The sequence below is a fragment of the Neohortaea acidophila genome (genome assembly GCF_010093505.1).
Source record: "Neohortaea acidophila strain CBS 113389 unplaced genomic scaffold BDY17scaffold_7, whole genome shotgun sequence".
Taxonomy (NCBI): domain Eukaryota; kingdom Fungi; phylum Ascomycota; class Dothideomycetes; order Mycosphaerellales; family Teratosphaeriaceae; genus Neohortaea; species Neohortaea acidophila.
The window spans coordinates 860,564-886,998 of record NW_022985516.1 but is presented as its reverse complement, the minus strand read 5'-3'; the positions used below and the strand labels follow the sequence as shown (position 1 = coordinate 886,998).

The 26,435-nt window shown below is 57.4% G+C and overlaps 12 protein-coding genes across 12 annotated transcripts; 6 read left to right on the top strand and 6 right to left on the bottom strand.

Annotated features, from left to right (window-relative positions):
- Positions 1-695: 695 nt before the first annotated feature.
- On the top strand, positions 696-2,098 carry BDY17DRAFT_268232 (Alpha/Beta hydrolase protein). Its single transcript, XM_033731922.1, has 4 exons — positions 696-1,200; positions 1,252-1,326; positions 1,385-1,564; positions 1,630-2,098. The coding sequence occupies exons 1-4, from the start codon at positions 745-747 to the stop codon at positions 1,942-1,944; spliced, it is 1,026 nt and encodes a 341-aa protein (XP_033588545.1). The 5' UTR covers positions 696-744; the 3' UTR covers positions 1,945-2,098.
- Position 2,099: 1 nt separating this feature from the next.
- On the top strand, positions 2,100-3,346 carry BDY17DRAFT_300027 (mitochondrial carrier domain-containing protein). The gene is made up of 3 exons (XM_033733994.1): positions 2,100-2,322; positions 2,375-2,386; positions 2,443-3,346. Exons 1-3 carry the CDS (start codon positions 2,202-2,204, stop codon positions 3,264-3,266), a joined length of 957 nt encoding a protein of 318 aa, XP_033588544.1. The 5' UTR covers positions 2,100-2,201; the 3' UTR covers positions 3,267-3,346.
- BDY17DRAFT_311583 (uncharacterized protein) lies at positions 3,340-5,424 on the bottom strand (the record flags this gene model as incomplete). The annotated part of the gene is made up of 1 exon (XM_033735550.1): positions 3,340-5,424. The coding sequence occupies one exon, from the start codon at positions 5,422-5,424 to the stop codon at positions 3,340-3,342; it is 2,085 nt and encodes a 694-aa protein (XP_033588543.1).
- An 869-nt stretch (positions 5,425-6,293) lies between these two features.
- BDY17DRAFT_325475 (ribosomal protein S2, flavodoxin-like domain-containing protein) lies at positions 6,294-7,584 on the top strand (the record flags this gene model as incomplete). Its single annotated transcript, XM_033737369.1, has 2 exons — positions 6,294-6,324; positions 6,383-7,584. The coding sequence occupies 2 exons, from the start codon at positions 6,294-6,296 to the stop codon at positions 7,582-7,584; spliced, it is 1,233 nt and encodes a 410-aa protein (XP_033588542.1).
- Positions 7,585-7,601: 17 nt separating this feature from the next.
- BDY17DRAFT_174853 (putative zinc-binding oxidoreductase ToxD) lies at positions 7,602-9,143 on the bottom strand. Its single transcript, XM_033729843.1, has 6 exons — positions 8,894-9,143; positions 8,764-8,819; positions 8,571-8,675; positions 8,473-8,519; positions 8,224-8,408; positions 7,602-8,154 (listed from the first exon to the last, which is right to left on the bottom strand). The coding sequence occupies exons 1-6, from the start codon at positions 9,028-9,030 to the stop codon at positions 7,620-7,622; spliced, it is 1,065 nt and encodes a 354-aa protein (XP_033588541.1). The 5' UTR covers positions 9,031-9,143; the 3' UTR covers positions 7,602-7,619.
- Positions 9,144-9,598: 455 nt separating this feature from the next.
- Positions 9,599-11,569, bottom strand: BDY17DRAFT_311581 (uncharacterized protein; the record flags this gene model as incomplete). The annotated part of the gene is made up of 1 exon (XM_033735549.1): positions 9,599-11,569. One exon carries the CDS (start codon positions 11,567-11,569, stop codon positions 9,599-9,601), a length of 1,971 nt encoding a protein of 656 aa, XP_033588540.1.
- Positions 11,570-12,946: 1,377 nt separating this feature from the next.
- On the top strand, positions 12,947-14,251 carry BDY17DRAFT_253015 (RPAP1-like protein; the record flags this gene model as incomplete). The annotated part of the gene is made up of 2 exons (XM_033731307.1): positions 12,947-14,016; positions 14,068-14,251. 2 exons carry the CDS (start codon positions 12,947-12,949, stop codon positions 14,249-14,251), a joined length of 1,254 nt encoding a protein of 417 aa, XP_033588539.1.
- Positions 14,252-14,369: 118 nt separating this feature from the next.
- BDY17DRAFT_174849 (uncharacterized protein) lies at positions 14,370-15,472 on the bottom strand. The gene is made up of 2 exons (XM_033729842.1): positions 15,198-15,472; positions 14,370-15,137 (listed from the first exon to the last, which is right to left on the bottom strand). Exons 1-2 carry the CDS (start codon positions 15,373-15,375, stop codon positions 14,488-14,490), a joined length of 828 nt encoding a protein of 275 aa, XP_033588538.1. The 5' UTR covers positions 15,376-15,472; the 3' UTR covers positions 14,370-14,487.
- A 176-nt stretch (positions 15,473-15,648) lies between these two features.
- On the top strand, positions 15,649-17,693 carry BDY17DRAFT_325470 (Gaa1-like protein; the record flags this gene model as incomplete). The annotated part of the gene is made up of 3 exons (XM_033737368.1): positions 15,649-15,658; positions 15,721-17,093; positions 17,157-17,693. 3 exons carry the CDS (start codon positions 15,649-15,651, stop codon positions 17,691-17,693), a joined length of 1,920 nt encoding a protein of 639 aa, XP_033588537.1.
- A 77-nt stretch (positions 17,694-17,770) lies between these two features.
- BDY17DRAFT_253453 (asparaginyl-tRNA synthetase) lies at positions 17,771-19,362 on the bottom strand (the record flags this gene model as incomplete). Its single annotated transcript, XM_033731342.1, has 2 exons — positions 17,771-19,049; positions 19,103-19,362. The coding sequence occupies 2 exons, from the start codon at positions 19,360-19,362 to the stop codon at positions 17,771-17,773; spliced, it is 1,539 nt and encodes a 512-aa protein (XP_033588536.1).
- A 385-nt stretch (positions 19,363-19,747) lies between these two features.
- Positions 19,748-20,807, bottom strand: BDY17DRAFT_252980 (uncharacterized protein; the record flags this gene model as incomplete). Its single annotated transcript, XM_033731303.1, has 3 exons — positions 19,748-19,990; positions 20,047-20,353; positions 20,434-20,807. The coding sequence occupies 3 exons, from the start codon at positions 20,805-20,807 to the stop codon at positions 19,748-19,750; spliced, it is 924 nt and encodes a 307-aa protein (XP_033588535.1).
- A 2,621-nt stretch (positions 20,808-23,428) lies between these two features.
- On the top strand, positions 23,429-26,355 carry BDY17DRAFT_300013 (P-loop containing nucleoside triphosphate hydrolase protein). Its single transcript, XM_033733993.1, has 2 exons — positions 23,429-23,615; positions 23,687-26,355. Exons 1-2 carry the CDS (start codon positions 23,523-23,525, stop codon positions 26,162-26,164), a joined length of 2,571 nt encoding a protein of 856 aa, XP_033588534.1. The 5' UTR covers positions 23,429-23,522; the 3' UTR covers positions 26,165-26,355.
- Positions 26,356-26,435: the final 80 nt, after the last annotated feature.

The following is a 26,435-nucleotide window of genomic DNA, read 5'->3' as shown; positions in this document are numbered from 1 at the left end:
GCTGAGAACAGCATGCGACGTGTGCAATGTCAAATGATATGTAAGCGCGCAGGTGACTCAGAGTCTCGATTTCTTGGCCCTGCCGAGGTGCGGAGGTGGCCGAGGGCGGCTTAGAAATACGATGCTTGGGTTGTTCGTGATGATATACGTGGGCATCAAGCTGCGTCTGTAGGCCTGAATGCAATTGGAATAGATCTGAAAGGTGCCTACCTGAACGTATTGTCCATCACAGTCGCATGCATTCGACCCTCCAAGTGATCAAGCAAATCGATTCCACCTGAGTGTCCTTGGTGCCTCAGGCCGCGAGCCGTGTCCGCCTTGCTGTAGCGTTCCGCGATACTGCCGCATGAACACGTCAATATAAGGAAAGTAGAGGAGAACGACGTGTCCGCCAGTGCCTTGCTGAGTAGATACCCCCCGAGGCAATCGGACTCTTATAGACGTGCCTGATGGATTAATTAGCGGCGACTCACTTCATCATCACAGCAATGGCCTGCAAAGCTTAATTGTTGCGTGCTACCTCTTGGACCCCTCATGATATGAGCTGCTGCAGGTACCAAATCCCCGACCACTCCCACGGATCAACGAGCTTGATTACCGGCGGGGTCAAGCAATTGGCGTCCTCGAGCTCCACGTGGAAAGGATCGTTCATAAATGCTGTCATTCCATTCTTTCTCTCCGACTTTCCGTAGCTTAACGTCCGTCTCAATTGTCCAATCCATCCTTTCTCGTGTCCCGCTCAAAATGTCTTCCGCAGATCCATCGTACCTCCCAAGACCAGACAGTAGCAACTGGCGTCATGCCAGCACCATCATCACCGCTCCATCGAAGCACATCGACGTTCCTAACTCCCAACCTTACTCCTTCCGTCTGCACTACGTCGACGTGCCAGCGTACAACAGAAAGGCCGGGACAGCCGATGCAGCGGTGAGAGGCACGGTGTTGCTGATCCACGGCTTTCCCCAGACCTGGTACCAGTGGCGCCATGTTATCAACCCAATCGCCAATGCTGGTTACCGAGTGGTCGTGCCCGACTACCGCGGCGCAGGTAACTCTCAGGCCCCACCGAGCAATGCCGGCCATGCGGGTGGCATGGGAGGCGGATATACGAAGCTTGTCATGGCGGACGATCTTCGCACGCTGCTTCGAGACCACCTCGGGATCAAGGAGATGGTGCATGTCATTGGTCATGACATTGGGGTGAGTGATGAAAATCGACAAGATGAGTGAAACGACTTACCATACGCGCAGGCCATGGTCGGCCACGCATACGCAAGTTTCTTCGCAGACGACACCAAGAGCTTTGTATGGGTTGACTGCCCACTGGTGAGTAATACACTCGTACCCCAAACGTCCCACCAGCCCTGACCTGGGATACCTGCAGCCCGGCACAAAGAATTATGACGACTGCAAAGCAGCGTCGACGGACACCTGGCATTTCATCTTCCACAACGTTCAGGATGATCTGCCAGAGAGGCTTGTTTCGGGCCACGAAAGAACATACATGCGCCACTTCTTCGACAGGCTCTGCGTCAATCCATACGCCATTGTACCCGGCGGTGAGGTGAGTTGTCCACAGTCCACAATTCCTGAAACTGGGTGCAACCGGCTAACAGTGCTTCGGAACAGGACGAAGACGTATATGTCACCGCCTACACGCGTCCAGGGGCCATGCGAGCCGCATTCGACACCTACCGCACCTTTGACGAAGACTCGCGCCAGAACCGAGAGCTGGTGAAGAAGATCGGCAAGGGCAAGGTTCCCGTGCTATCCCTGCCTGGTGGGGGAAGCTTCAACTATGCCAGGTCGGAAGAGCAGCTCAATGAGCTCTACGAGAATGTCGAGGCGTCGTTTGTGCCGAATGCCGGGCACTACATCCCCGATGAGCAGCCGGAGGGGTTCGTGGAGAAGGTTGTGCCCTTTATCCTGAAGCATAGTAAATAGACGCGTCCTCTTAGCCGTGGTGATGGAGTGTGGTAGATGATCACAACACGATTCTAGAGAGATGGCGTGCGGCGATGTCCGGATGACTAATCCCCAAACTCAGCACGGTCCAGCAATTGTCGACTTCATACAAACCCTGAACCTTTCCCCGTTGAAGACCATTGCATTCCACGTGGCGCTCAATCCTCAGACCACTGTTTAAACCAGGGCGCAAACACTCGCTCCAAGTGTCGGCGACTTCCAAAGACACCATCTGAATGGCGGATGTCGTCGAGGACGTGACTGATGCCCTGGTGAAGCAGCCCGATCAAGGCCTGAAGCAAACCGCCAAAGACTTATTCGGAGGCGCTGTAGGTGGTGTTGCACAGGTATTGAGTGGTGAGTACATGTCGTGTGTCGTTCATTTATCCAGAGCTAACATCTGCGCCAGGCCAACCATTCGGTACCCATCCCCTGTCGACCACTTCACAGACCTGGAAATTCTAACACTTCAGCCAGACATCGTCAAGGTCCGACTCCAGACCACAACCAACTACAAAGGCGCGCTAGACTGCGCCTCCCAGATCCTCAAAAACGAAGGCGCCGCCGCCTTCTACAAAGGCACCCTCACCCCGCTCATAGGCGTGGGAGCGTGCGTGTCGGTGCAATTCGGAGGCTTCCACTACGCCCGCCGAGCATTCGAAGCCCGAAACGCCGCCAAAGCCGGCATCTCCCCGGAAGAATCCGCGCGGAATCCGCAACCGCTCTCCTACGGCCAGTACTACGCCGCCGGCGCTTTTGCCGGTATCGTCAACACCGTCCTCTCCTCGCCCATCGAGCACATCCGTATCCGACTGCAAACCCAACCACATGGAGCCGGTAGACTCTATAATGGACCAATAGACTGCATCCGCAAACTCTCCTCGAGCCCCAACGTTGCCAAGGGCCTGTACCGCGGCACCGCCGTAACGTTCCTGCGGGAAGCGCAAGCGTACGGCTGCTGGTTCCTGGCGTTCGAGTACCTGATGCAAAGCGAGGCGAAGCGCAACAACATCAAGCGCGACCAGATCCCCACGTGGAAAGTGGCGCTGTACGGCGGGTGCGCGGGCGAGGTGCTGTGGATCTCATCCTACCCGCTCGACGTCATCAAGTCGAAGATGCAGACGGATGGGTTTGGGGAGCAGATGCGCTACAAGAGCATGCGGGATGCTTTTGCGCAGACGTGGAGGCAGGAGGGCGCGTGGGGGTTTTGGAGGGGGATCGGGCCGACGTTGCTGAGGGCGATGCCGGTGAGTGCGTGCACGTTTGCTGCGGTGGAGATGACGATGCGCTTTATCAATTGAGAGGTGGGACAAATGTGCAGATGGATATGCCTCTGCGTGGGCTCATCATGTTGATGGCATCTAATTACAAAAACTAGATACTCGTGTCTGTTGATCGATTCGCATCTGTGTCGAGAGTTTCCATCCATGTCTGCTCCTCAACACCGCTCGTATTGAGTGAGGGCAATCCCATTGACCCAGACCCTGCTTCCTGCCTGAGATCAAGCTTGTGCTGCAAGCCCGCAAGCTCCAGCTCCAGTTCATAAGTGCGCAGCTTCAGCTGCTCGAGCGACAGATCTACGCTCGCAGGCGGCGCGGCCTCCACCTCCACCGCAGCCGGCTCCGAATCTCCAACTTCGATTGGGAAACAGGCGCGCTGCTCTACACCAGCATTGGTTTCCTTGGCGTGGATACTCTGCACGGTCATAGCCTGGGACAAATCTTCGTCATGAATGTCGTACGTGCGTTGACGGAGCTGGCGGCGTGGGCGCGGTGGGGAAAGCATGGGAGATCCAGGCTGGCCCTCTTTAGCAGCATCGCCTGCAAAAGGCTGGAATGGGACCACCTCGCCGACTCTCACATTCCGCACGTCGTCGCTGACGGGCCGGAAGGGGTTGTCTGCCTCGGGATCCGTCTCCCGCGACTCAAACGCCTCCCTCTCCATTCTCTGCGTGTCGCCCGTGAAATCCTGAACGGCCGTTTTGAGGGTCATCAGTAGACTATCCGGTCTCTGGATTTCAGCTTCCACTGCAAGCGACGGAGGAGCATCGACACCCTCCGGCGCTGTGGGCTGCACCGCCATGCCTTCGTCGAAGAGTGCCTTCTCCCGAAGCAGCGCTGCATTGGCCTTCCTTCGCACCCTCGACTTCCACTTGCGAAAAGTCTTTGTACCATCCGGCGCAACTCGCAGGCCCAGCCACTTCTCCTGAAACAGCTGCTCCGCGGGCTTCACCTTTGCAAATCTCCGATACGTGTTCCAGTAGTCGTAGACCATTTTGTCGAGTCGTTCCTGCACGTGCTTCCCCTCTAGCTTTCCCACGATCGAGAGGACGAAATGGACTTGCGTCTTTGCCAATGTCTGTCGAGCTTCGATGTACCTCACCACTCCGGCTCTGAGGAAAGCACGACACAATAGACGGCTGACGGGGATGTTGTAGTCGTTGAGGAAGCGATAACATTCCCAGACGTGACGGTAGGCGGTGCGAGGCGTGATCAGCGGAGACTGCGCCCACGCGTAGGCGATGTCTTGTACGAAAGATACAAGCTCCGGCGAGATCAATTTGCGATTTGTCTGGTGTGCGGCAGGGGAAGCTTCGTCCTCATCCGCCCAGCGGTCAATCATCCTCCATGGGATAATCCAATGCCGTGATTTTTGGACATAATCCATCACAAACTCGCGAAAGGAACTGGCGGGAAAAGCGGGCATTGGCCCTGCTGCGTCCACGACATGCCAAGCGGCTTCTGTAGCGCCATTGTCGAGGAAAGTCCGTACCAGCGCCGTTGTCGTCGTGGACGGGATGGCAATTCTTGGCGGATTGCCGCAAATTTCAAAAGTGCGATCCGCAATGAACATCGGATTTTTGGTCTTCTGCCAATACCTGTAAATGTCGACCATGAGAGTTTCGTAAGGGATGTTGTGTGCGACAAGGGTGGAGATAAGGTCGGTGAGCGGATGGTTGAAGTCGGAGTCGTTTAGTGCTTCATCAAACCCCTGGTCTGGATTGTGATGCTGCTGTCGGTTGAAGCGTATTTTCCATTCGATATCCTGCGGCAGTGTTGCATGTCCCACGTGAGTCTCGGTTGGCAGAGCGGAAAGCTTCGGAACCCAATGCTGCAGCAGGCATTTCGCAAGCTCCTTTTGATCCAGCGAATGGAAATGCTCGGCCAGGTCTGAGAGTCGAAAATGCTCGGATAGTTGGCTGTAAACGGTGGACCACAGCTCACTCCGGCTGTGCGGTTCTCGGGTTGCGATCGAGCTCGCGGATATGCAATCGAGCCAGACATTCACAACACTCTGTCTTTCGGTGGTGGAAGTGTTCAATACAGCAGATGTCGATTTGTTGGCAATCGTGCATGCCATTGGCCAGGTGAGGGAGTCCAGAATAGATGCAATCATCCCCTTGGCATGCCGGCGCTGGAGCAAAATGACGAGAACGGCCGATGCTTCCGATGAAGCCATGGTGGTGAGTGCAATCTTCTGCGCGATCACCTTCGCCAATTCATTCGCGCCGGGAGGTGTAAGATTCCGATCCGCGAGCCATTGCACAAGCCGTAGCGTCAGCTCATCGTTGGGGTTGTTCGCTGCGCTCTGCAACACGTCCAGCACTGGCCGCAGTAGAATCTCGTCGATGGTGTCATGTTCGTTATAGCTATCGAGTAGCGCAACCAACTCCTGTTTCCCAGTGCTGCCGGAGTCACCGTACGTCTGTTGAGCCAAAAGATCTTCGCCTGCTTGCGCGCTCGCTCCCCACTCCTCCTTCTTCGCGGGACGCATCCAAGGCCTCCAATCCCCATTATCTTTCTTGGCCGGTGCCGGTGCGAAGGACGAGACGAGACTTGGGGGTTTCCAGCTGAGCTGTCTCTCAAAATCCGGCCGCGTAGCTGTTCCTTGCGAAAGGCCGAATAACGCGGCCACATCGAAGCCATGCGGTACACCGCCACCCCCTACTGACACCATACCATGTCGTCTCTTGTCTGTTCGCCGGCGCGCCTCCAATGGGCCGGGGACAGTGCTACCATATCTCCGATGGGTGAGGGAGACTCGCAGGAAGCGAGCCCAGGCTTCTTCGAGAAGATTGTCGCCGATCCAGACGTGCTGCAAGGCTTGAGATGCGGACGTCGCAGCTCTCGTAGCCTTCAGCGGCATTGGATCGGCATGGAAGGGGCGGCGTGGGGTGTCTGGGTGATGGGGTGCAGTGGGAGTGAGCAAGCTGCGGCATTGGAAAGGCTTCGGCATGCCAAGACTTTTCGCAGACATCCATCTCGAGCTGCGGCTTGAACTGCACTTTTTTTGAGTCGCCATCTCGACACACAACCAGCATCATCAACATGATAATACGAACACTCCCGCTACGGCATGGTAAGAGTCAAGCGCGAACCACCACTCCATCCAAATTCCTAATAATGGTAATATCCAGGCCGTCTCGCCGTCCCCAAACCCATCACCCCTTCTACCCTCCGCACTCTCGCAACGGCCCTCGACCGGCCGCGATTTCAACCCGCCACCGCATCTCTCGATGCAAACGGCCAGTCACCCAGTGGCGGCCGAACGCTCGAGATACGAGACCCCACCGATCCTGTTGCACAGAACTTCGTCTTCCTCCAGCAGCAAAAAGCTCTCCACAAGCCAATTGGCAGCGCCGTCGAGCCTCACTACAAACCGCACGACCTCATCGCCAACCCTCCCTCGCCCAAAGACATCACGCTGGAGCTGCTGATGGCGAGTCAAGCACACATTGGGCACGCGACGAGTCGATGGAATCCGAGCAACGCCAAGTACATTTTTGGTGTGAGAGGGCGGGATGATCCGATTCATATCATCAGCTTGGATGTCACTGCCGCATATTTACGCCGGGCGTGCAAGGTTGTCAAGGGGGTGACGGAGCGAGGAGGATTGGTGCTCTTTGTGGGCACACGAGGCGGACAAGAGCGCATAGTTGTCCGAGCGGCGCGCTTGGCCGGTGGCTGTCATCTGTTCTCCAAATGGACTCCCGGCAGCATCACCAATGGCCAGCAGATCCTCGGCGCTTGCAGAAAGAAAGTGATCGATCACAACGACATCGAAGTGCTTGGATTTGGAGATCAGCTCGAGCGCTCTGCAGCGCTAAAACCGGACCTCGTCGTGTGCTTGAACCCGCTGGAGAACTACATCTTGCTGCACGAATGTGGACTCCACAACATCCCTACCATCGGTATCATTGACACGGATGCGAATCCCACCTGGGTCACGTACCCGATTCCCGCCAACGATGACTCTCTGCGAAGCGTGCAGGTCATCTGCGGCACGCTGGGGCGAGCGGGGCAAGAAGGACAGGAGATCAGACGCAAGAGCGCAGCACAAGGCATGTGGACGTCGATGCAAGAACATGGCCTGCAGCCTCCCACCCACGGGCAAGCGCAGCGGGAGAAGGAGATGAGAGAGCAGGAGGCGATGCTCGCGCAGCAAGAGTATGAAGAGGATGCACGCACCGTTGCCAGCGAGGAACTGGAGCCGGTCGCCAAGGAAGATTCCCTGCCTTATGAGCGTGATCGGCCGCTTTCTAGCGAAGAGCTGGCACAGGCGTCTGAATCTGCGCGACATCTTGCCGACTGGGAGACGGCGGGAGTAGTAGAGCCCTAGCATTCTGCGTCTCAACCCCGATCCCATCGCGCATCTCAACGCAGCCCAGGAGTCTCCTCCACGCGATACACCAACTTCACCCCACTAACCTTCCCCTCTCTGGCCTGCTGCATACCATCAAACACACCCACAAGCCCTTCACCCCCAACCTTCATCGGATGCGGCTTGAGTCTGCCCTCCGCCACAAGCTCCTCTGTCAACTGCCAAAACTTCTTGCAATGCTCGAAATCCTGCGGTTTCGCAGGCACATGCTCGCCCAGCTTGTCGAACGCCTCGCCAAACACCGTATACCCCGACGTGTGCTTCTTGACGACGTCCTTGCGGGAGTGCGGTGCCGAGCGCAGCAAATATGTGATGGCGCCGCCGCGCGAGGAGACGGCTTGTTCGCAGATTTGCGCCGAGTCGCCTTCGGAGATGCAGTCGAGGGCGAGCGTCAGGGAGTCGTTGGTGTACTCGCGGATCTTCTTGCCGCAGTCGGGGTCTTTGTAGTCGAAGACTTCTGACGCGCCGAGGGATTTGAGGAGGGGCCAGTTGCGCTCCGATGCTGTTGCTACAACTTTGCAGCCGGACCTGAAGCGAGGGAAGTGTGTTAGCTGGTAGGAGGAGGAGGGAAGGAGAGGCCGCAAGGGAAGGACGCACAGAACAGCGTACTGAATGGCAAAGATGCCCGTCCCCGAGCTGCCGCCATAGACAAGCAGATAGCCCCCATAACTCTTCCCCGACCCCGGCAGCGGAAGCCCCAGACTCTGATACAACGCCTGTCCGCACGTAATCACCGACACGCCCAGACTCGCTGCATTCTCGTCGCTGATGCTGTCCGGTACCTAATGCAAACACGACAATACACATCAGTAGAAGCCCGCAGCACCATTTCCGCACACAACTAACCTTCATCGCCACATCCCCCTTCGCCAAACAGTACTCCGCAAACGTGCCTGTCCCAACCCATCAATCGCCGCACAGCACCATATGCAGTTCAAACCTACCATCGCCAGGATGCGTATCGTTCCCCCCATGCACAAAAGCCGCAATGCGATCGCCCTGTTTCCATTCCCGCTGCACGCCGTCGCCTACTTGCTCCACGACTCCGCCTGGTAATCCCGTAAGCATGCAAGTAAATCATCAGACATCCAACCTCCGCAGAGAGGAGACGTAGAAGAACGGGGCCAAAGAACGCACAAAAATCACTTCCCACCGTTGATCCCGCTCGTCCGCCATCGCCATCGATATGCTTCCTAGACCCCACGCAAACGTCCACGTTAGCCCCTATCAACACTCATACTGGGAATGGAGACGGGAGGAGACAAACCAATCCGTCGGATTCAACGCCACACACTTGACCTTACACAGCACGTAGCCCGGTCGGAGTTGCGGGAAGGGCACGTCTTGGAGTTCCGCCTTTTCGCCGGGGAGGATTTTGATGGCTTTCATTGTTTGGGGTGGCATTGTGTATTCTAGGGGTCGAAATGAAGAGGGTTAGGGTGAATGGGATGAATAGAAGTGGGTTGCATTGGAGGGAGTGAGGTGCGGTGATGTAGTTAGCTACGCTACTCCGCTTGCGCAGATTCGAACTGGGGATCACGAAAATTGAATCGAGGACGTGTGCAACGCCTTCACGTACGTTCAGCTACCTGTCTAGCAGACGCGAGGAAGAGGCGTCGCTGCGTTCACCATCATCTAAAAGTACATCATTCGCGACGCGCTGCTTTGGCGCAAATGTGTCTCATCAACGCCTTCGCTTAGCAACGTGATGCAAAGAAGCAAGTTCAGCCAGACGGCAACGCTCGAATGATGATCATTCAAGCGAAGGTCGGCGAGTCAGAAAAGCAAAACAGAGCAAAACAGAAACAGTCCTGCCGCGGTCATCGTGGGCGCCTTCGTAGCCATCTCGTATGAGGTCCTTCACATTCCCTTTGCCATGCTTGCTTCATGATCTCCCACACAGTCAGTAGAAGAAGAAACCAGCACGAACAAAAGGGTCGATCGCGCGAGGCTTGTTGGAAGGAATGGCAGACTACGCCACTCCGCCAACAACCTGCGCCGGAGGACTAGACTGCGGTGCTTGGGGCGTCGTGGCGGTCGAAGTCTGGTGCAACGCCGATTGCGTCGTTGGAGCGGGAGTCACAGAGACCGACCCCGTAGCACTGGCGCTGGCCATCTTCTCCTTCTCGGCTTTGCTCCCGCGTGGCCTCCTAGGAGCACCGGTGCCACGTCCTCCACGAGATCCCCTGCCGCGAGCCGGCGTGGTGGTGGTCGTCGTGGTGGTATCGCGACTCTTATCTGCGAGCGAAGCGTGCGTAGTCCCGGCATTGGCGGTACGACCACCTCTGCTGCCCCTCCCTCTCCCACGTCCGCCGCGAGTTGGTGCCGAGGACTCGATTTGAGCTTGCTGACCTTCGGGGATGAGCGGACCGGAATAGACGAAGAAACCATCCTTTGCAACGGCGGCTTGTTCTTGCCACGCGAGCTCCGTGTCGTCGATAAAGTCATCCTCCTTGTCGTAGTCCTCCCTCTTCTTCCTCTTCTTGGGTTTGTCGCCATCGATACCCGTGTTGCTCTTCTCATCGTCCATCCCGCCCATCTCCGCATTGCTATCGCCCTCCATATCCGACAGCAAATCGACAGACATCTCGTCGTTGGATGTACCAGCTAGTCGGTCCTGCTCCGCCGCGATACGCAACAATTGCTCGCGATGCGCCGCTGCACGAGGATTCATGGCTTCTCTGCCGTACTTCTTGATGATCTCCTGGGCAATGTTGATGTTGTTTCCGCCTTTGGGGTTGAGGGTAATGTGCAAGTCGATGTTGACCCCTTTTCTCTCCAGAGGATCTGATGAGGCACCCCCGCCGAACAGATCTGAGGTGGACAGAAGGCCACTGCCCGTGCCCTTGAGGGGTTCCGGTGAGCGTCGAGCGGCCTTTGGGGCGGGACCAGCAGATGATGACGATTTGGACGGGGTCTTGATGTCGGGAATCTGGCGGCCAGGGACGTTCACGGAAGGCTCCATGTCCACTGTATCACCCACGTTGGTGAGGGCAGAGTCAGGTTTGGAAGCTGAGTTTGACGGGAGCGGAGCAGCGAGACCGTCTTTGGGAGGTGGAGACGATTGCTGCGGGAGAGGTGCATGCGGCCTTTGTGTTGCTGCTTGAGGGGGTGAAAGGATGAGAGGAGCCATGGGTGGGTCGATGAGGCTTGCTATGGATGGGGATGCCGATGCGCGGTTGACAAATGCAGTGGATTGTAATGTTTGTGCACCGTTTGGAGGGTTGGACATGCGGGTGGCCAGCGTCGAGCCGCGGATGGGATCGTAGTTCTGTCCGCTGGATATGGGGCGCGATGGCGGCGGGGTGGACATGTTCTGGGTGGTGGAGTGGTGCGTCGATGGTTCAGAGACACGCAGGTGTTGGGTGGATGCCGGGGGTGCGAGGGCAGAGGGTGCGGCTGCGGGTGCGGGTGCAGGTTTGGATGAAGGTTGGAAGCCACCGAGCATGCCGGTGAGGGTGGGTTGACGAGGTGGCGTGGCAACGTCGTTTGCAGCCTTGTCGTCTGCCTTGGGCTCCGTCTTCACCTTCTTGCGTGGTGGCGGGGCGCCATTTCCGACCGTCTTTTCTTTGGGCTCACGAGGCTTGCGAGGCTTCTTGGGTTTTTCATCCACAACCGGCTTCCCATCTGGCCCGAGCTGCTCTTCTTTCTTCTTTCGCTGCCTTTTGGGCTTCTCAGGTGCAGACGGATTATTAGCAGTCGTGGTCGTGCCTGCAGATGCTGTGTTGGGAGCGGTTGCATGTGCAGGAGTGTTGGGTGCGGGCAAGGAAGGCTGAGGCGAAGAAGCCGGGACGGCAGCAGCTACAACACCTTCATACAAATTCCGGGGAAGAGAATTTGACGAATGCGAAACGCGGATGGTATCGTTGGAATGGTGTGGGGAAGTTGGCGGAGACGAGATGGAACTGGAACTCATCATCCCCGCATCGGGCTCGGCGGCCATGCCGAGTTATGGCGAGCTTGTGGATGGATGGTGTGTAATGAGATGCGGATGCACAAATGCGCCAAGGCGACGACGACGATGATTCGAAGCCAGGCACCAGCGGCGAGAATTGTTAGCGCGCGTGCATCAAACGCGACGCTTTCCTCCTGACAAAGCGAAGCGTCGACCCGAGATGGCAAGCGGGGGAGCGCACGCGCTTTGTCGAGAATTGAAGAAGCGGACCAATCCCGAGCGAGCGTCGACTTGGCGGCAAAAGGGCGACGGCGGCATCAACGACAACGCAACACCATTTCACTCATCCCAGCCGGTCGGAGGGGCAAATATGGGGAATGAGGGCGGTGAATGCTGGCCCACGTGGATGCCGAGTGATTGAGCGGGATTTCAGGGGCAAGATCGATGGGTGCAGGTGCGGAATCGATGAAGAAGGCGTGTGGCAGCAGGATGAACATGAAAAAAGGAGCAGAGGAGAGAAGAGATGGCGGAAAGGGCGAACGACGAGATATTGGAGAATGGGGGGCAGCACAAGCGCAACTAAAAAGCGCGGGCGGCGGCAGCACGGGAATCAGCAACTTTCGACGACACCGGGGCACCAGACACCACACACATGACATGAGCAACGCGCGCACGGGGCAAGCAAGCCAACGAAAAGGCCGCAAGGGAAGGGAAAGCGGGCGGGATCAACCAGGGAAGGAGCGACTCAGCGAACGAGACGCCGAGTGACGAGCGAGCATGCCCAGATGCCGTCGAATCGAATGGCGCGCGCGGACAAAGGTAAAAGCGAGGCAGGTGCAGACACGTCTTGCCGCTTTCAGCCTTTCTTCTCCGGTTGGACAGAAGCTAGTGAGTTGCAGACCCGCGCAATCTTCCTATACACAATCACACTATACATATGCCTCTGATTGTTGTGTCGCACTCAGGTCCGCTCATTATTCGGCGGCGCTTGCTTCTTCGATCAGGAACAACTGCATTCATTGTTGACATGTCACTGAGAGATCGGCCGGATTAGCAAGGAGGCTCCTCGGAACGAAACTCCGCGGTGTGTTTCGACCGTTGACGAGCAAGACTTTGTGGCTTCTCTATACCACGATCCACGGGTTTATACCGCAAGTCAAAATCGTCTCGGGTGAGCACAGTATCGAACTATATATTGCTCAAGTACAAAATACGCTCGACCGCAGAAAAACATAAATTCAGGGCCGGATGGGATGAAACGAATGGAAGAAGATGGGCAGCCTTGGAATAACGGCAGCGGCTCGGCCCCGGTTTAGACTGACGCCACAACCTTAAATTTCTGCCGCCTCTAGCGCGGACGTTCATGTAGATCCGCCGAGACTCTCTGAGCGGTTCATCCATGACCACTTTCAAACAAATCAAAACATGATCGCCGGCCAACGATTCGAGATAAACTTGGACGACGAGGACAGCCAAGATGGAAACGCGGCTGGTGACGCTCCGAGACAGGGCGCGTTTGTCGGCGATGTTCTGGAGAGAAAGCCGGGCGTTGCAGTGCCACCTGCGCCTCCGACGATAAAGAGCACAAGCGGTTTCCCGGAGCATCGCAAGCGCGATACGAGCAGTCGATTCAAGCAGCGCAATCTGCCTGCAAAAAGTCAGGCCAAGCCGAGCGATCTTGGCTCGAATGAGGCTGCCACTAACAATCGTCATACTCCCTCCACACCGATGTCATGGGAGGAGGAGGAAAAGCAACGGATAGACCAGGAGAATCAACAAAAGCTGGCACAGATGTCTCCGGATGAAATCGAAGAAGAACGCCGCGAGCTCATGAACAGCTTGGGCCCGACGCTGCTTCAACGTCTACTGCAACGAGCAAACATCGACAGCGGTAGCATGGAACAAGACCTTTCCAAGCACTCGCAGCCTCCGATTCCCGACAGTTCGAAATCGACATCGTCGGTCAGCAAGACCGTCTCTTTTGCAGAGCCCGACACGACTCCCAATGTCCCCTCAGAACCGGCAAGGCAACCCAGTCCCGATCGTGACGGTAAAGAAGAAGAAGCACCAGCCACCGAACCTCTCCCAACCGACAGCATACATTTTCCGCGCGCCCCTCAACCACCAGATCTTGACCCTCAATCATCCACCTTCCTGACCGACCTGCACGCCAAATACTTCCCCTCGCTCCCCTCCGACCCCGATAAACTAGAGTGGATGCAGGCCTCCAATCCCTCCGCCTCCACGTACAACCCCGCGGCCACCGCCTTCAAACCAAAAGACCTCCGCTTCTCCTTTAGAGGCGACCTCATCCCGCCCAAAACGGCCGCGGAAATCCCAGTGACAGCCGGCCTGCACCACCACGGCGACGCCCCGGATGCAGCGGGCTATACCATCGCCGAACTCGCGCATCTCGCTCAGTCATCCTACCCTGCACAGCGCTGCATTGCTTTCCAAACGCTTGGGCGCATCCTCTACCGATTAGGGAGAGGGCAGTTTGGAGATTCTGGCGAGGCGGAGCCGGATGCTGCGGGTGGGGAGGAGAGCTTTGGCGAGTTGGCGAGGGGTCTGTGGAGGGAGATGGAGCAGGCGAGGGTGGTGGATATCTTGGTGCGGGAGAGTGAGGGCAACGGGGCAGATAGAGGACGGCATGTTAGTGCACAGTCTTATGCTACGGAGGCTGTTTGGCTGTGGAGGAAAGGTGGAGGGAGAAGGTGGAAGGCGAATTGAATCCAGTAGCGTAGTCAATATTGAAGCGTTCAGCCTGCACGTCTTCACACTGCTGCGCTGCTATGATGATGATACAATTCTCCAGTCTATTCTTTGAATCGCATCTTGCAATGATGCTCCGCCCACCTGCCCCAAGCCTCAATAGCTTTCCTTATGCTATGCGCGCACCCGAACGCCTCGAAATGCTTGAACATGAAACACTGAAATGTCATCAGGAGCCAGAACCATAGCTCATATCAAGGCCCAAGCCTTTGCGTACTCCCTATCGGACCTAATGCCACACCATTAGGCGGCGAGAATGCCCCATATCCATTTCCAACTCTCCCACTATTCGTACTCGGAAGCACGCCATACCGCCCATACATTTTCTGATCCACGCTCACATAATGCGGCACTCTGCCCAGCAGGTCCAGCTTCCCCTCAATCCACCTCAGAATCTTGTCCGGCGGCGCCAGGAAGCGAATATACCCCAAGCCCCACAGATACCCGACCGCCGCGCCGCACAAGTGCCCGAGGAAGCTGGTGTGCGGGATGAGAAAGCTGACGACGAGGATGAAGATGAGCGGCGTGGTCCAGGTGGGGATGCGGTATTCGCGGATGGCGAAGTGCGGGTTGATGCGGTACTGCTTGATCGCTTCGTGGGCGAGCAGCAGGAAGACCCAGACGCTGGCGCCGACGGCCGCGCCGTTCAGCCGGAAGATGTAGCGTTCGAGCAGCGTGTAGAGGCCGCCGGGGAGCAGGCCGAAGGGGCCGGAGAAGAGGAGGATGGTGACGAGGGTGCCGAACTCGGCTTCGAAGCGCTCGAGGAGGGGGATGAGGGTGATGGTGTTGAGGAGGTAGTGGAAGATGCTGCGGTGCAGGAAGGGGTAGGTGTTGAGGCGGTATACTTTGGGAGGAGGTGGGTTAGCAATGTCGTATCGTCAGAGATGGAGGGAAGGAGGCATACGAGTGTTGAGGTTGATTTTATTCGGGATGAGCGCACCCCATTCGTCCAAGCCGGGATAGATGAGGCGGCCGATGTAAAAGGCCGTGAGAAGGAGGAAGATTAGGCGCGTTGCGAGCGGCAGGCGGACGAAGTAGCTGCGTATGCGTCTGGCATCGGGGACGGCAAAGGGCAACGCCATCGGTCGCAGGGGAGGCGGATGATGACTGATGGGCAGAAGCAGTCGAGCGGTCGTCGACGAGTGCTGCTCCCAGAGTCGCGTGTCACTTTTCTCACCCATCGCCCCCGATCACTCCGGCGCGCCTCGCCGCATATCCGAAATCTGGGGTCAAGCTTCCCGGTTCCCGCGCCTAACTAACTAACTGAATTCGGACTCTTCGTGGAATTTAGTTGAAGCTCACCTGCGAGACAACACGTTACACACCCCGACACGTTGACGATGAAAGGCTGAACAATGGGTCTCCGTACGTTACTGATCGGTATTCTGACCGCATCAATGATGCCTGACTGACGTTGATCTTCACAGTGACTCGCCTCCTGACCGCGCGCAGCTCCCCCGTTCTCCTTCGACTTCCCCCCTACCTCTCTGCCCTATGCATCATCGCAGGCGCTGCATGGCTTCTCGTCCTCCCTCTAGAAGGAAACCCACGAGCGACGTACATATCTGAAAACGCCATTCTACCCGGCCAAGTTCACACCTACTTCGGCGGCAGCGAGCACAATGTCTTTCGCGCGTATCGGCAAGAGGTGTGGCAGCTCTCGCAACGGTCAGATCATGACAGAATAGCGGGCTTGGAGCAAATTCTTCAGGAGAACGGCCTCAAGGCCGCTGCACAACCGTACAGCTGGCAGGTTGCTGGCGAAGAGATTGCAGGCACCAACGTGTACGGCCTCATTCAAGGACCGCGAGCCGATGCCACCGAAGCCATGGTGCTGATTGCAGCGTGGCGCAATTTCGCTGGCGACATCAATTACTCTGGAGTCGCATTGGTCTTGACTCTGGCGCGATATTTGAAACGTTGGAGTATTTGGAGCAAAGATATTGTCGTTCTCATTCCCGACGACAGCACCTACGGGCCAGAGGCTTGGGTGTCCGCATACCACAGCACCACGTCGACTGTCACATCCACCCGCAACATCACCTCGCTTCCCATCAAAGCAGGCGCGCTCCAGGGAGCAGTGGCGATCGACTACCCCGCCGGCCCATGGGGGCAAAGATTCGAGAAGATTGATGTGGTATACGACGGCATCAACGGCGCGCTGCCCAACCTCGATCTCCTCAACACTGCGATCAATATCGCCAATAACCAGATGGGCGTCGAGTCTACCCTTCACAACGTCCCCAACCACCAGGACAACTACCTCGACCGACTGACGATGCTCACAAAGGGCCTCATCACGCAATCAGTTGGCCATGCGACAGGACCTCACTCCGCCTTCATGCCATACCATATCGACGCCATCACGCTCCGGACTGTAGGTGATGGTTGGCATGATGAGATGACGCTAGGAAGAACCGCCGAGAGCATGATCAGGAGCATCAACAACTTGCTCGAGCACTTACATCAGAGCTTCTTCTTCTACGTCCTGCTCGGCCCGTATAGCTTTGTGAGCATCGGGAACTACCTGCCTGCAGCTGTGATTGTCGCAGGAGGACTGACCGTCACGGCATTGGCCATGTGGATCCGGAGCGGCAAAGCAGCGCCATCTCCAGCACCGGGCAAGAAGCAAGTCCCGGAGAAGTTGGAGGTCCTCACGGACGGAGACGTAGTAGCTGTGGTACCCAAATCGGAGCTAGAAACACACGAGCGCAAGATGTTCCTCCCTGCACTGATCCTGGTGGGCGTGCATCTTGGCGGATTCGTCCCGCTATACTTACTGAACAACATTTCGGCGCCGGTAAGTCTTGCATGATTGTTACCCTCCCAATAGATCCTCGCAGCTAACACAACAACCGTCCAGAACCTCCCTCTCACCTTCTACAACATCTCAGCCGTCACGCTCATCCTCCCCCTCTACCTCGCCACCCACATCGCACGCCACACGTCCCCGCAACAACTCCAAACCCTGCAATCCTTCTCCCTCCTCCTCCTCGGCGCAACACTCTCCACCCTCGCCACGCTAAACTTCAGCCTCGCCTTCCTCGTCGGCCTCCTCTGCTCGCCCCTAAGTTTCGCACGACCACTGCCGCGCCTGCCACTCCTGCAATTCCCCACCAAAGCAACACCAACAACACCCAAACCGACCACTGACCCCGTCGCCGCGAGACTCGCAATCTCCCTCCCGGCCATCCTCCTCTACATCGCCATCTCCCCGCCCGCCGTCCTCCTTGCCCTCAACGCCTACTTCGGCAAGCCGCTGGCGTGGACGCTGCTAGAGATGGCCAAAGGCTGGTGCGCGCAAGGCGTGTGGACGAGTCTCGTCATCTGGGCCGTGTGGTGGCCGGCGTGGGTGGTGGGCGGGACAGTGATGCTGAGCGGGACGTTTAGAGCGGCGTGAAGACGAAGCCTGCCGCGCCATGTATCCTACAATGTATGCATAGACTACACTTGTTATGAATAGGTCGAGGATGCCTTTTAGCATTCACATCTCCCGAACCATCGCGGAAAAGCGACTACATCCCGCACGTTGCCCACGCCGCTGAGGTAGCACAGTAACCTGTCGAATCCCAATCCGAATCCCCCGTGCGGCACACTGCCGAAGCGGCGCAGATTGTGGTACCACTCTAGATTCTCGCCCGCCACGCCTTTTCCACGCATGGCCGCTTGCAACTCTTCCGAGCGGTGCTCGCGGAGAGAACCGCCGGCCAGTTCGCAGAGATCGGGGACGAGGAGATCGAAGCAGGCAACCGTGTCTGAGTCGGTGGACGGCGACATGTAGAAGGGTTTCTGCGCGGCGGGGTAGTGCGTTACGAAGACTGGTTTGCCCTGGCCGATGGTGGAGGCGAGGTAGCGTTCGTGTTCGGCTTGCAGGCCGTCGGCGTACGAAGGGGGGAAGTGGAAGGCGGTAGTATTCTTGCGAGAGGCGTGCGCTTCTTCGAGTAGCTGGATGGCCTCTGCGTAGGTGATTCGCGGCCAATCTGGGGCGATGATGCCGTTCCATCTCTGTTGGAGTATTTCCGAGCTTGGTGGTGAGGAATCGTTGTTGTTTGCGGTGGGATCTCGAGGTGGTGGCTGCTGCTTTGGTTCCAGGAGTTCCTGTGCGACTCGCGATTTCGCCAGCGTGGAAACGGCGGAGCGTAGCATCGCCTCGACGAGATCCATGATTTCATTCAAATCCTGCACGAAACACACTTCCGCTTCAAGCATGTAAAACTCGCTCAAGTGGCGTGGAGTGTCACTCCGCTCGGCGCGAAAGGTGGGCGAAAGCGTCCAGACTTTGGTGACCGCCTGAGCGAGGGCTTCGAGGTGGAGTTGAGCGGAGACCGTGAGGAATTTAGGCTGGCGGAAGAAGTGGTGCTCCGCTGGGGCTTCTTGAACGCTCTCTGATTTACTGCTCGCATCCTCAAGGGTGTTGGAAGATACAGTGAAAACCTCGCCGGCGCCCTCGCAGTCCGACGAAGTGATGATGGGCGTGTGCGTCTGCACGAAATCCTGGCGATTGAAGAAGTCGGTGACGGCTGCGATGAGTTCGGATCGCAGACGAAGCAGGAGAGTGTTGGCGGGGATGCGCGCGCGGAGATGCGGGATGGTGCGTAGATACTCCGCGGTCTGGTACTTCTGCTGGACCGGATGGTTCTGTGCATCATTCTCTCCCAGGACTTTAAGACGTGAGACGTGCAACTCGTGGCTTTGCTTTGCGCCAGAAGACGCCTTCCAGTCGCCGTTCAATTCGACGGCCGTACCAGTAGATAGACTAGTCACACCATCAGCCATCGCCCGTACCAGTCAATTGACCTGCATCCTTACTTTGCAGCATCCTCAGGCTTCAAAACAGCCTGAATGGAATGCACAGTAGATCCATCACTGACCGCCGCAAAAGCAACCCGCTTCTGCTTCCGCACAGTCCTCACCCAACCCGTGACGCACACATTCTCCTCGTCAGCGCCATGCTGCAGCAGGTCGGCAGTACTGCGACGGCCGCAGGGCCAAACAGAGGCGGAAAAGGCGCGATGGCGGCGGGGATCAGCACTTCGAAGGCTCCGATGGGCGGTGCGCCATGTTCGCATCGCCTGTCGTTTTCCCCCGCTTCACATGTATTCCTTGGCGGAGGGGTTGCCGATGTAATATTGGACGTTTTTGATGCGGGAAGGAGAATGGGTTGCGGGTGAAGTGAAGTCAAATGGATGTGATTGGCGGAGAGAGGAGCGTTAGGGTTTCTCGGATCATTCCAGCTCGGCCCCACTCGAATGTCCGACGACAGACGATGGAGAGCAGACAGTAAAATCATTCGCAGTCGCAACTTTTGTGATATGTACCACTTTGCATTACTAAATCTGTTGAGTACAGCGCGATATGCCTGGCTAGGTACGTAAGGTAAGGAATGAGATTACGAGATTACACCCTCTCCACAACATCTTTTGTGCGTCTCAGTCGGTGCGTCGACGACACCATCTAGTGGTGTCGCTTCTTGCCCCAGCTGCCGCCGTTACCCCAGCCGCCACCGTTGCCCCAGCCGCCGCCGTTGCCTCCCCAGCCGCCACCGTTGCCGCCATTGCCACCGTTGCCGTAGTTGCCAGACGAGCAGTGCTCAGTCTGTTGCGGCGCGCAGGCCTCAGAGGCGCTGGAAGTGGGCACGGGCTTGATGATGGCTCCGTAGATGCTGCAGTCAGGGTCCGCAGCGAGCGGGCACTCGCACTGTGAAAAAGGGTTAGTAAAGCGTTCGTGTCCTTGCTTAGATAAGATCAACTTACGTCAGTACAGATGGACTGGGGCGCCGGCGGGGCGGTGGACGGGATGGAGACGGGTGCCAAGCAGCGGTAGTCGAAGAACTTGGTCAACGCAGCGCCGACAGCCGTGGCATCGGCAGCCGAGACACCGAGGGAAGTGGCGGCAAGGCCGACTTGCTGGATGAACCAGCCGACCTCGTAGCTGTCGAGAGCCATGAACTTGTGCACCTCGTAGAGGTTGGTCGACCCGGCGTAGGGGACGTAGGAGGTGCCGAACGCGGAGCAGCCGAGCAGGACACCGAAGTACTCGTACAAATGAGTGAGGAGCGTGCTGGAGTCGATGAGTTAGTATTTGGATGTGCAAATTCGATCGACGACGACGACGATGTTTGGAATTGGGGATGGGCTTACTATTGGTTGCTGCTGGTGTTGTCCGCAGGCAAGTTCTTCGTCAACGGGGTAGCCCCGCCGCCGTCGAGGAAGTTGGTGGATTGACCGCACGAGCCACCGTTGTTGGTGGACAGGAGCTCGCCGTCGAAGTAGGGCAACAGCTGGACGTAGACACCCTGGAAGTAGCCGGGGGCGAGGATGCCCGGGACGTCGTTCAAGGCGCCAGGGGTGTAGTTGCCAATGACGGCGGTGTTGACGACGATGGTCAACAGCTTCTCCTGGTTCTGGGGAGTGTTCTTCTTGAACACGGCAGTGGTGTACTTGTCGCAGATGGACTGTGTTGCCGCAGCAGCAAGGCCAACGCCCGCCAGGCTGGTGATGAGAGATCCCTTCATAGTGACTTGAGGAAGATGGTTGAGTGAGGGATGTGTGAGGAGAAAACGATGGATAAATCTTCAAGAAGAAGCCTGCGAGGAAGGGAGGGCGAGGGCGAATAGAAATACTCCCATTCCTCATCACGCCCGCATCCTAGCGCCTGACCTCATCGCCAGGCTACGTAGCGTGTATACAGCCCGATTGGGTCGTGGCGTGCCGTCCAGGCCCGGAAAGGCCGCAATCCGTGCACGGCATCTCACCATTCCGGGGCTGCACGGTCCCCAAAGCGGGCTAGTGGAGTATTGAAAAGCTTAAAGAGTAAGCTTAATTAGGCTGCCATCGTCGTGATTGGTAAATTGGTCTTCGGTGATTGGTCCGATGCACGGTTGAAGTGATCCGTGGGCACGGCCTTGCTGGGGTGAGGAGAGACATGCTGCATCATCCTGCGTACCGGTACGATCATGGCGACGCAATCGCTCTGCAGCTCTGTGCAGGTAAACTGCGTGGGTACAAGGGAGCTGTCCCCTGCGAAAATTGTGCGACCCCTCACTTGTCGCATCCTGCTGTGCTGCTGCCTCGTGAATGGAGGGGATGTTGATGATGGTGGGCGGCGGTCAGCCGGCAGTCAGACTGATACAAACAGTGACATCCCTGCCTGGCTGGGCGCAGAGACACGACGTAATCTCTCGCGCCGCTCAACTGCAATTCCCCGCACTGGTCAGCCAATCTCCGTTCGCGACATGGTCATCGTGCGAGGGCCTAGCGGCGTGGCGAGGCTGTAAGTGGCCACATGCTTTCTAGCGGCAAGATTGCAGCTACTTGTTCGGGTACTGAGGTACAGTCTCAACAAGGTAAGGCGTGACAAATGGCCGTCCGGGCCCTTCGGCAGACGCAGGCAAGGAGGGGTGCAGGGCTAAATGCGGCACTTGATCCATCCGTTCGAGCGTAGCACAGAAGTCAGTCTTCCCTGGGCAGTGACTTGGCGAGCTGAAGCGGTTTAGAGAGCTGGTCATCGACGCAGGTCGTGAACCTTGACCCTTGTTTCTCGCAAATCTCCACCACTCTCCTGCAGTGGTGTGAAAACGCGGCGTTGCAAATCGCAGCGTTTCCCGTGGATATTGGCCAATTTTAGCACGCGAAACCTTAACCCCACATGCGCTTTAAAGAAAAGCTACCATGCTGCTGCTGAACGCATCTTGGCACCTAAAGCGAGTCGATGGTACGGCCCGGGCCCATTCCTGATGACTGATTGACGCGTCACGTGGAGGGTTGAAGCGGGATCCTTGGGGAGTATTGACTCGAGAGCATCCCGGCTCTGAACGAGCCAAATAGAGGAAGCGATGTCAATAAAACATCCCAGCAACCCGGTCTCGTGTGACGGGAAATAGACACTTTCGACTGCACCCGTCTCGAAGGAGTGATGAAGGGTGGCTAAGCGTAATGAGGACTTCCAACCAGGCGTATACATTGCGATCATCGAGACGTTGCTGGAAAATTCCTCTCTCAAGGAGTTGCTCTCGAAGCATCCCCATGAAGAAGGTCGCAATCTCTCTTCGCGTCGGCCTCAACAGCAGCGGATGCGAACATGGCGTCAAACTCCAGCATAGCCAATTTCAGTTGATGAGGACGTTGATGGGATTTCTTCTGCCAAGAGGTCGCATGCTTCAAAGCCATCTCCGTGGAGAAACGAAGGCCGCAATCTCTCGTTGCGTTGGGCTCAAAACGCAGCGGATGCAAAGGGGCGTTATACTCCAGCATAGCCAATTTCGACGATGATGGTCCCGCTTGGCACGTTCATCTGTGCATATCCATGCTCAAGTTGCACAAGCATCCAGGATCGGTGTGCCACCTCCAGCATGGACTCTTCCGGCTTGTTTGTTGTCCACGGTGCATCGGTCACACCTCGCTGATGATCTGCAAGTCCGCGCTCAATTTGCCATTCTCGTCCCCTGTCAGCCGGGCTATCCACGGTCAGCCGATTCGTTCACACCAAAGTCTCCCTACGTCCAGGGTCCAACTATTTACTGACTCATTCACACTCTGTTTGTCAGTCACAGTCAGGACGTGAAACACATGCGTCTGTCAATCAATGTCCATGCTCTGGGTATCTCAGCACCTGAGCAGGCCAGCGTGTCGTATTTGCAGTTGCGGGAACTCTGCGTGCTGTGCTATTCCAGAAGGTGAAAGCCCCGTGAGAAGGTTGGTCTGTGGTCAGACTTGTGCTCTGTCCTGTACAAGGCATTGACAATGTTGGCGGCAGGTGGACATGCTGCGATGATCCGCTGGGAGTCCAGAGAGTACGCAGCTGTGCAGTGGTGGCATTGGACCCTGAGAACTGCAAGAAGGTTCGCATCGTTCGTTATGAGGCGCTTGAAGCAAACTTCCAGGCGCCGTGCTCGTGATATATTATGTGTCCGCAAGGAGAAGTTGAAGCCAACGCATGGCCTGATGTCGGACTGTAATTCAGGCACGAATATGCCGTACGCGTAGGTGAGGAGGCTGATTCAAAATCAAGTAGTTGCAAGGCAAAGAGGCGCGGTTGGGCGTGCCGGACGCGCACATTGAATAGACAGCTGTGATTGGCTGGACGCGATACCAACGTCATGCTTTGAAGGCTGTGTTTCACATCTTGGAAGATTCCACCGCACCACATCATCCCCTCCACCTCCCGTCGTTGCGCCCGCCTCTTCTTGCATGTTCGACGATTTCATGCTGCGGAGCCCGGGCATGTCACCATGTTACGAAAAGGCGGATCGGCGTCGTCGATGCAGAAGACCTACGATGAATGCTATCTGATCTGCTCCACAGCCATCTACTTTGAAGGCCAGGTGCGTCACGTGCGAGATGCGGCAGCGATGAGGGACACCAGTGGTGCAATACTGACTGCCGGTGATTGCAGAACAACGAGTCTGAGGCCCTGCGGGCGTGGCGCAATGCCCTCGATCAGATCTACTACCACAATGCCTACAAAATGCCCTCCAACTACCAGCCCCGCAGCGAGACGGAAAAGGCACTGCACGATTCCCTCCGCTCCATGGAGCTGCAGTGCAAAGAGCGCGTGGACTTGCTCGAGGCGCTGAGGAAGAGCAGGGTCGAGGCCGAGGAGACAGCAAAGAATAACGGGGAGGAGCCGTCGAGGAGCAGGGAATCGCTTGCTTCGCTGAGCAAGCCGGCCACCAAAGGAGAAGGTACGACATGGATGGGCGGGGACTTCGTACCTCCCGTAAGCTATGGCGACCTGGCAAGAACCCCGCCGACCATGCCGGAACGCCGCCCCGCGCCTCCACCGCGCCCTTCCTTCACCACCAGGCAGCCGTCGGGAAATGGAGCAGAGCGCACGTACAGCTTTCAATCTCCACCGTCCATCGACACACCACCTCTACTTCCGGGCAAAGAGCGCACAAGGACGCCGAGTCCGGAGAAGAAGTCGGGGGGCATGTTGAAGACGCTGCGGCCGAATGGCAGCCAGAAGCCGTCATCCAAGTCGCCAATGGCCACAACCCTACGAACCCGGCCCCCTACGGCAGCCGCAAGGGCCGCTACCCAGGTTTGGCCGCCACGACCCAGTTCGACTGCTGAGATGCGGACACCAAGTCACACGCCTTCGAGCTCTGCCAGCTGGGACCCCTACACACGACAGCTGGTCGACAGGACGGGGGAAGCATCTTCCCCAAACGCTAGCAGACGCACCTCAGACAACCCTACGGTTCGCATGCCTAGCGGTCCCGATTTCATGGAGCCCCAGAGGAGGAGTTTCGACCTTGACAATCTTGGCCACATCCGTTCAAACCCACCGCCCTACCCCGACTATTCCACCACCAGTCCGTACGCGCAGAAAGCCTTCTCTCACAGCGATGACTCCGTCGAGACCACAAAAGCTCCGCCACTTCCCCCGCCTCCTCCGCCTCACAGGTCCAGTCACTCGCTGAATCCTCTCGACAAGCCGAAGTCGGCACCAACAAATCTCTCACAACTCGACCCACCACCTTCAATGGCGTACATGAAGGAGTTTCCCAACCACCCACCCGCAAAGCCCCAGAAGCCATCAACGATGCAGTCAAGGAGGGGAGATCAAACTTCCGACTCTGATGGTCCACCCACTCTCGCCCCTCCCAAGACCGTTCAAGCGAAGCCAGCCCCCGCAGTCCCGCGCAAAGCCGTTGGTCGAGCTACGGGCGTGGTCAGCGCTATTGCAGAAAGGCAAAAGTTGGACGATGCCCAATCAGTGTTGAAGAACCGGTTGAAATCCGACCCGGTCACATCGAGCAGCAGTCCCGAGACGACGCCACGCAAGCCGGCGAAACGAAAACCTGCCGAGACGAAGCCCATTGTTGAATCAGCGCATACTCCACCCACTACCGACGACTCCCAAAACTCCGACGAGGAGTCTGCATCTCCGGAGAAAGCGGCGTGGGATCGCAAGGTGAAGCGCATTCTGAAGAACTTGCCCAAAGGCGTCGATGAGGCGGCGGCCAAGCAGATCTTCAATGAGATTGTCATTCATGGCGATGAAGTACATTGGGATGATGTGGCGGGGCTGGAGAACGCGAAGAAAGCACTCAAAGAGACCGTCGTCTACCCCTTCCTGCGCCCGGATCTATTCATGGGCTTGCGCGAACCGGCGAGAGGCATGCTACTGTTCGGACCACCGGGCACGGGCAAGACGATGCTGGCGCGCGCCGTCGCGACCGAGAGCAAGAGCGTCTTCTTCGCCATCTCCGCCTCCAGTCTCACCAGCAAATTCCTAGGCGAGAGCGAAAAGCTGGTCCGCGCCCTGTTCGCACTCGCCAAAGCTCTCGCCCCGAGCATCATCTTCGTCGACGAGATCGACTCGCTCCTGGGCTCGCGAGGCGGCAGCTCCGAACACGAAGCCACCCGGCGCATCAAAACGGAGTTCCTCATCGGCTGGAGCGATCTGCAAAAAGCCGCGGCGGGCAGGGAAGACAAGGAAGGCGACGCCAGCCGCGTCCTCGTCCTCGCAGCCACCAACCTCCCCTGGGCCATCGACGAGGCAGCTCGCCGCCGCTTCGTGCGCAGACAGTACATCCCCCTGCCGGAAGACTGGGTGCGCGAAGAGCAGCTCCACACCCTGCTCGCGGCGCAGAAGCACAATCTCAAAGACCGCCATCTCAAGGCGCTCGTGCAGCTGACGGACGGCTACAGCGGGTCGGACATTACCGCGCTGGCCAAAGATGCGGCCATGGGGCCTTTGAGGAGTCTGGGGGAGAAGCTGCTGTACATGCAGCCCGAGGACATTCGCGGCATTCGGATGGAGGATTTCGAGGCGAGTTTGGTCAATATTCGGCCGAGTGTGAGTAAGGCGGGACTGAAGGAGTTTGAGGACTGGGCGAGTCAGTTTGGAGAGCGAGGAGGGTAGGGTTAGTTTGGGTTTGATTCTTGCCGTTTTGAAGCACATGAGACTCGGGAGCGCGCGTGGATAGATTGTCTGGCGTTTGGTGGGGAGTGGGGATGGTGGATGGGACGACGATGGCAAGGCTTATGAGCGGGTGATACGGAATGGGCATTTTCCTCTATAGACTCATGTACGGCCGCACACGTCCTTCGACTCATGAGCCTGTTCGATATATCTGTACACGCCTTCCTCTCCTCCATTTTCGGAGTCGCGATTCACATCGCGTGGAGGAGCT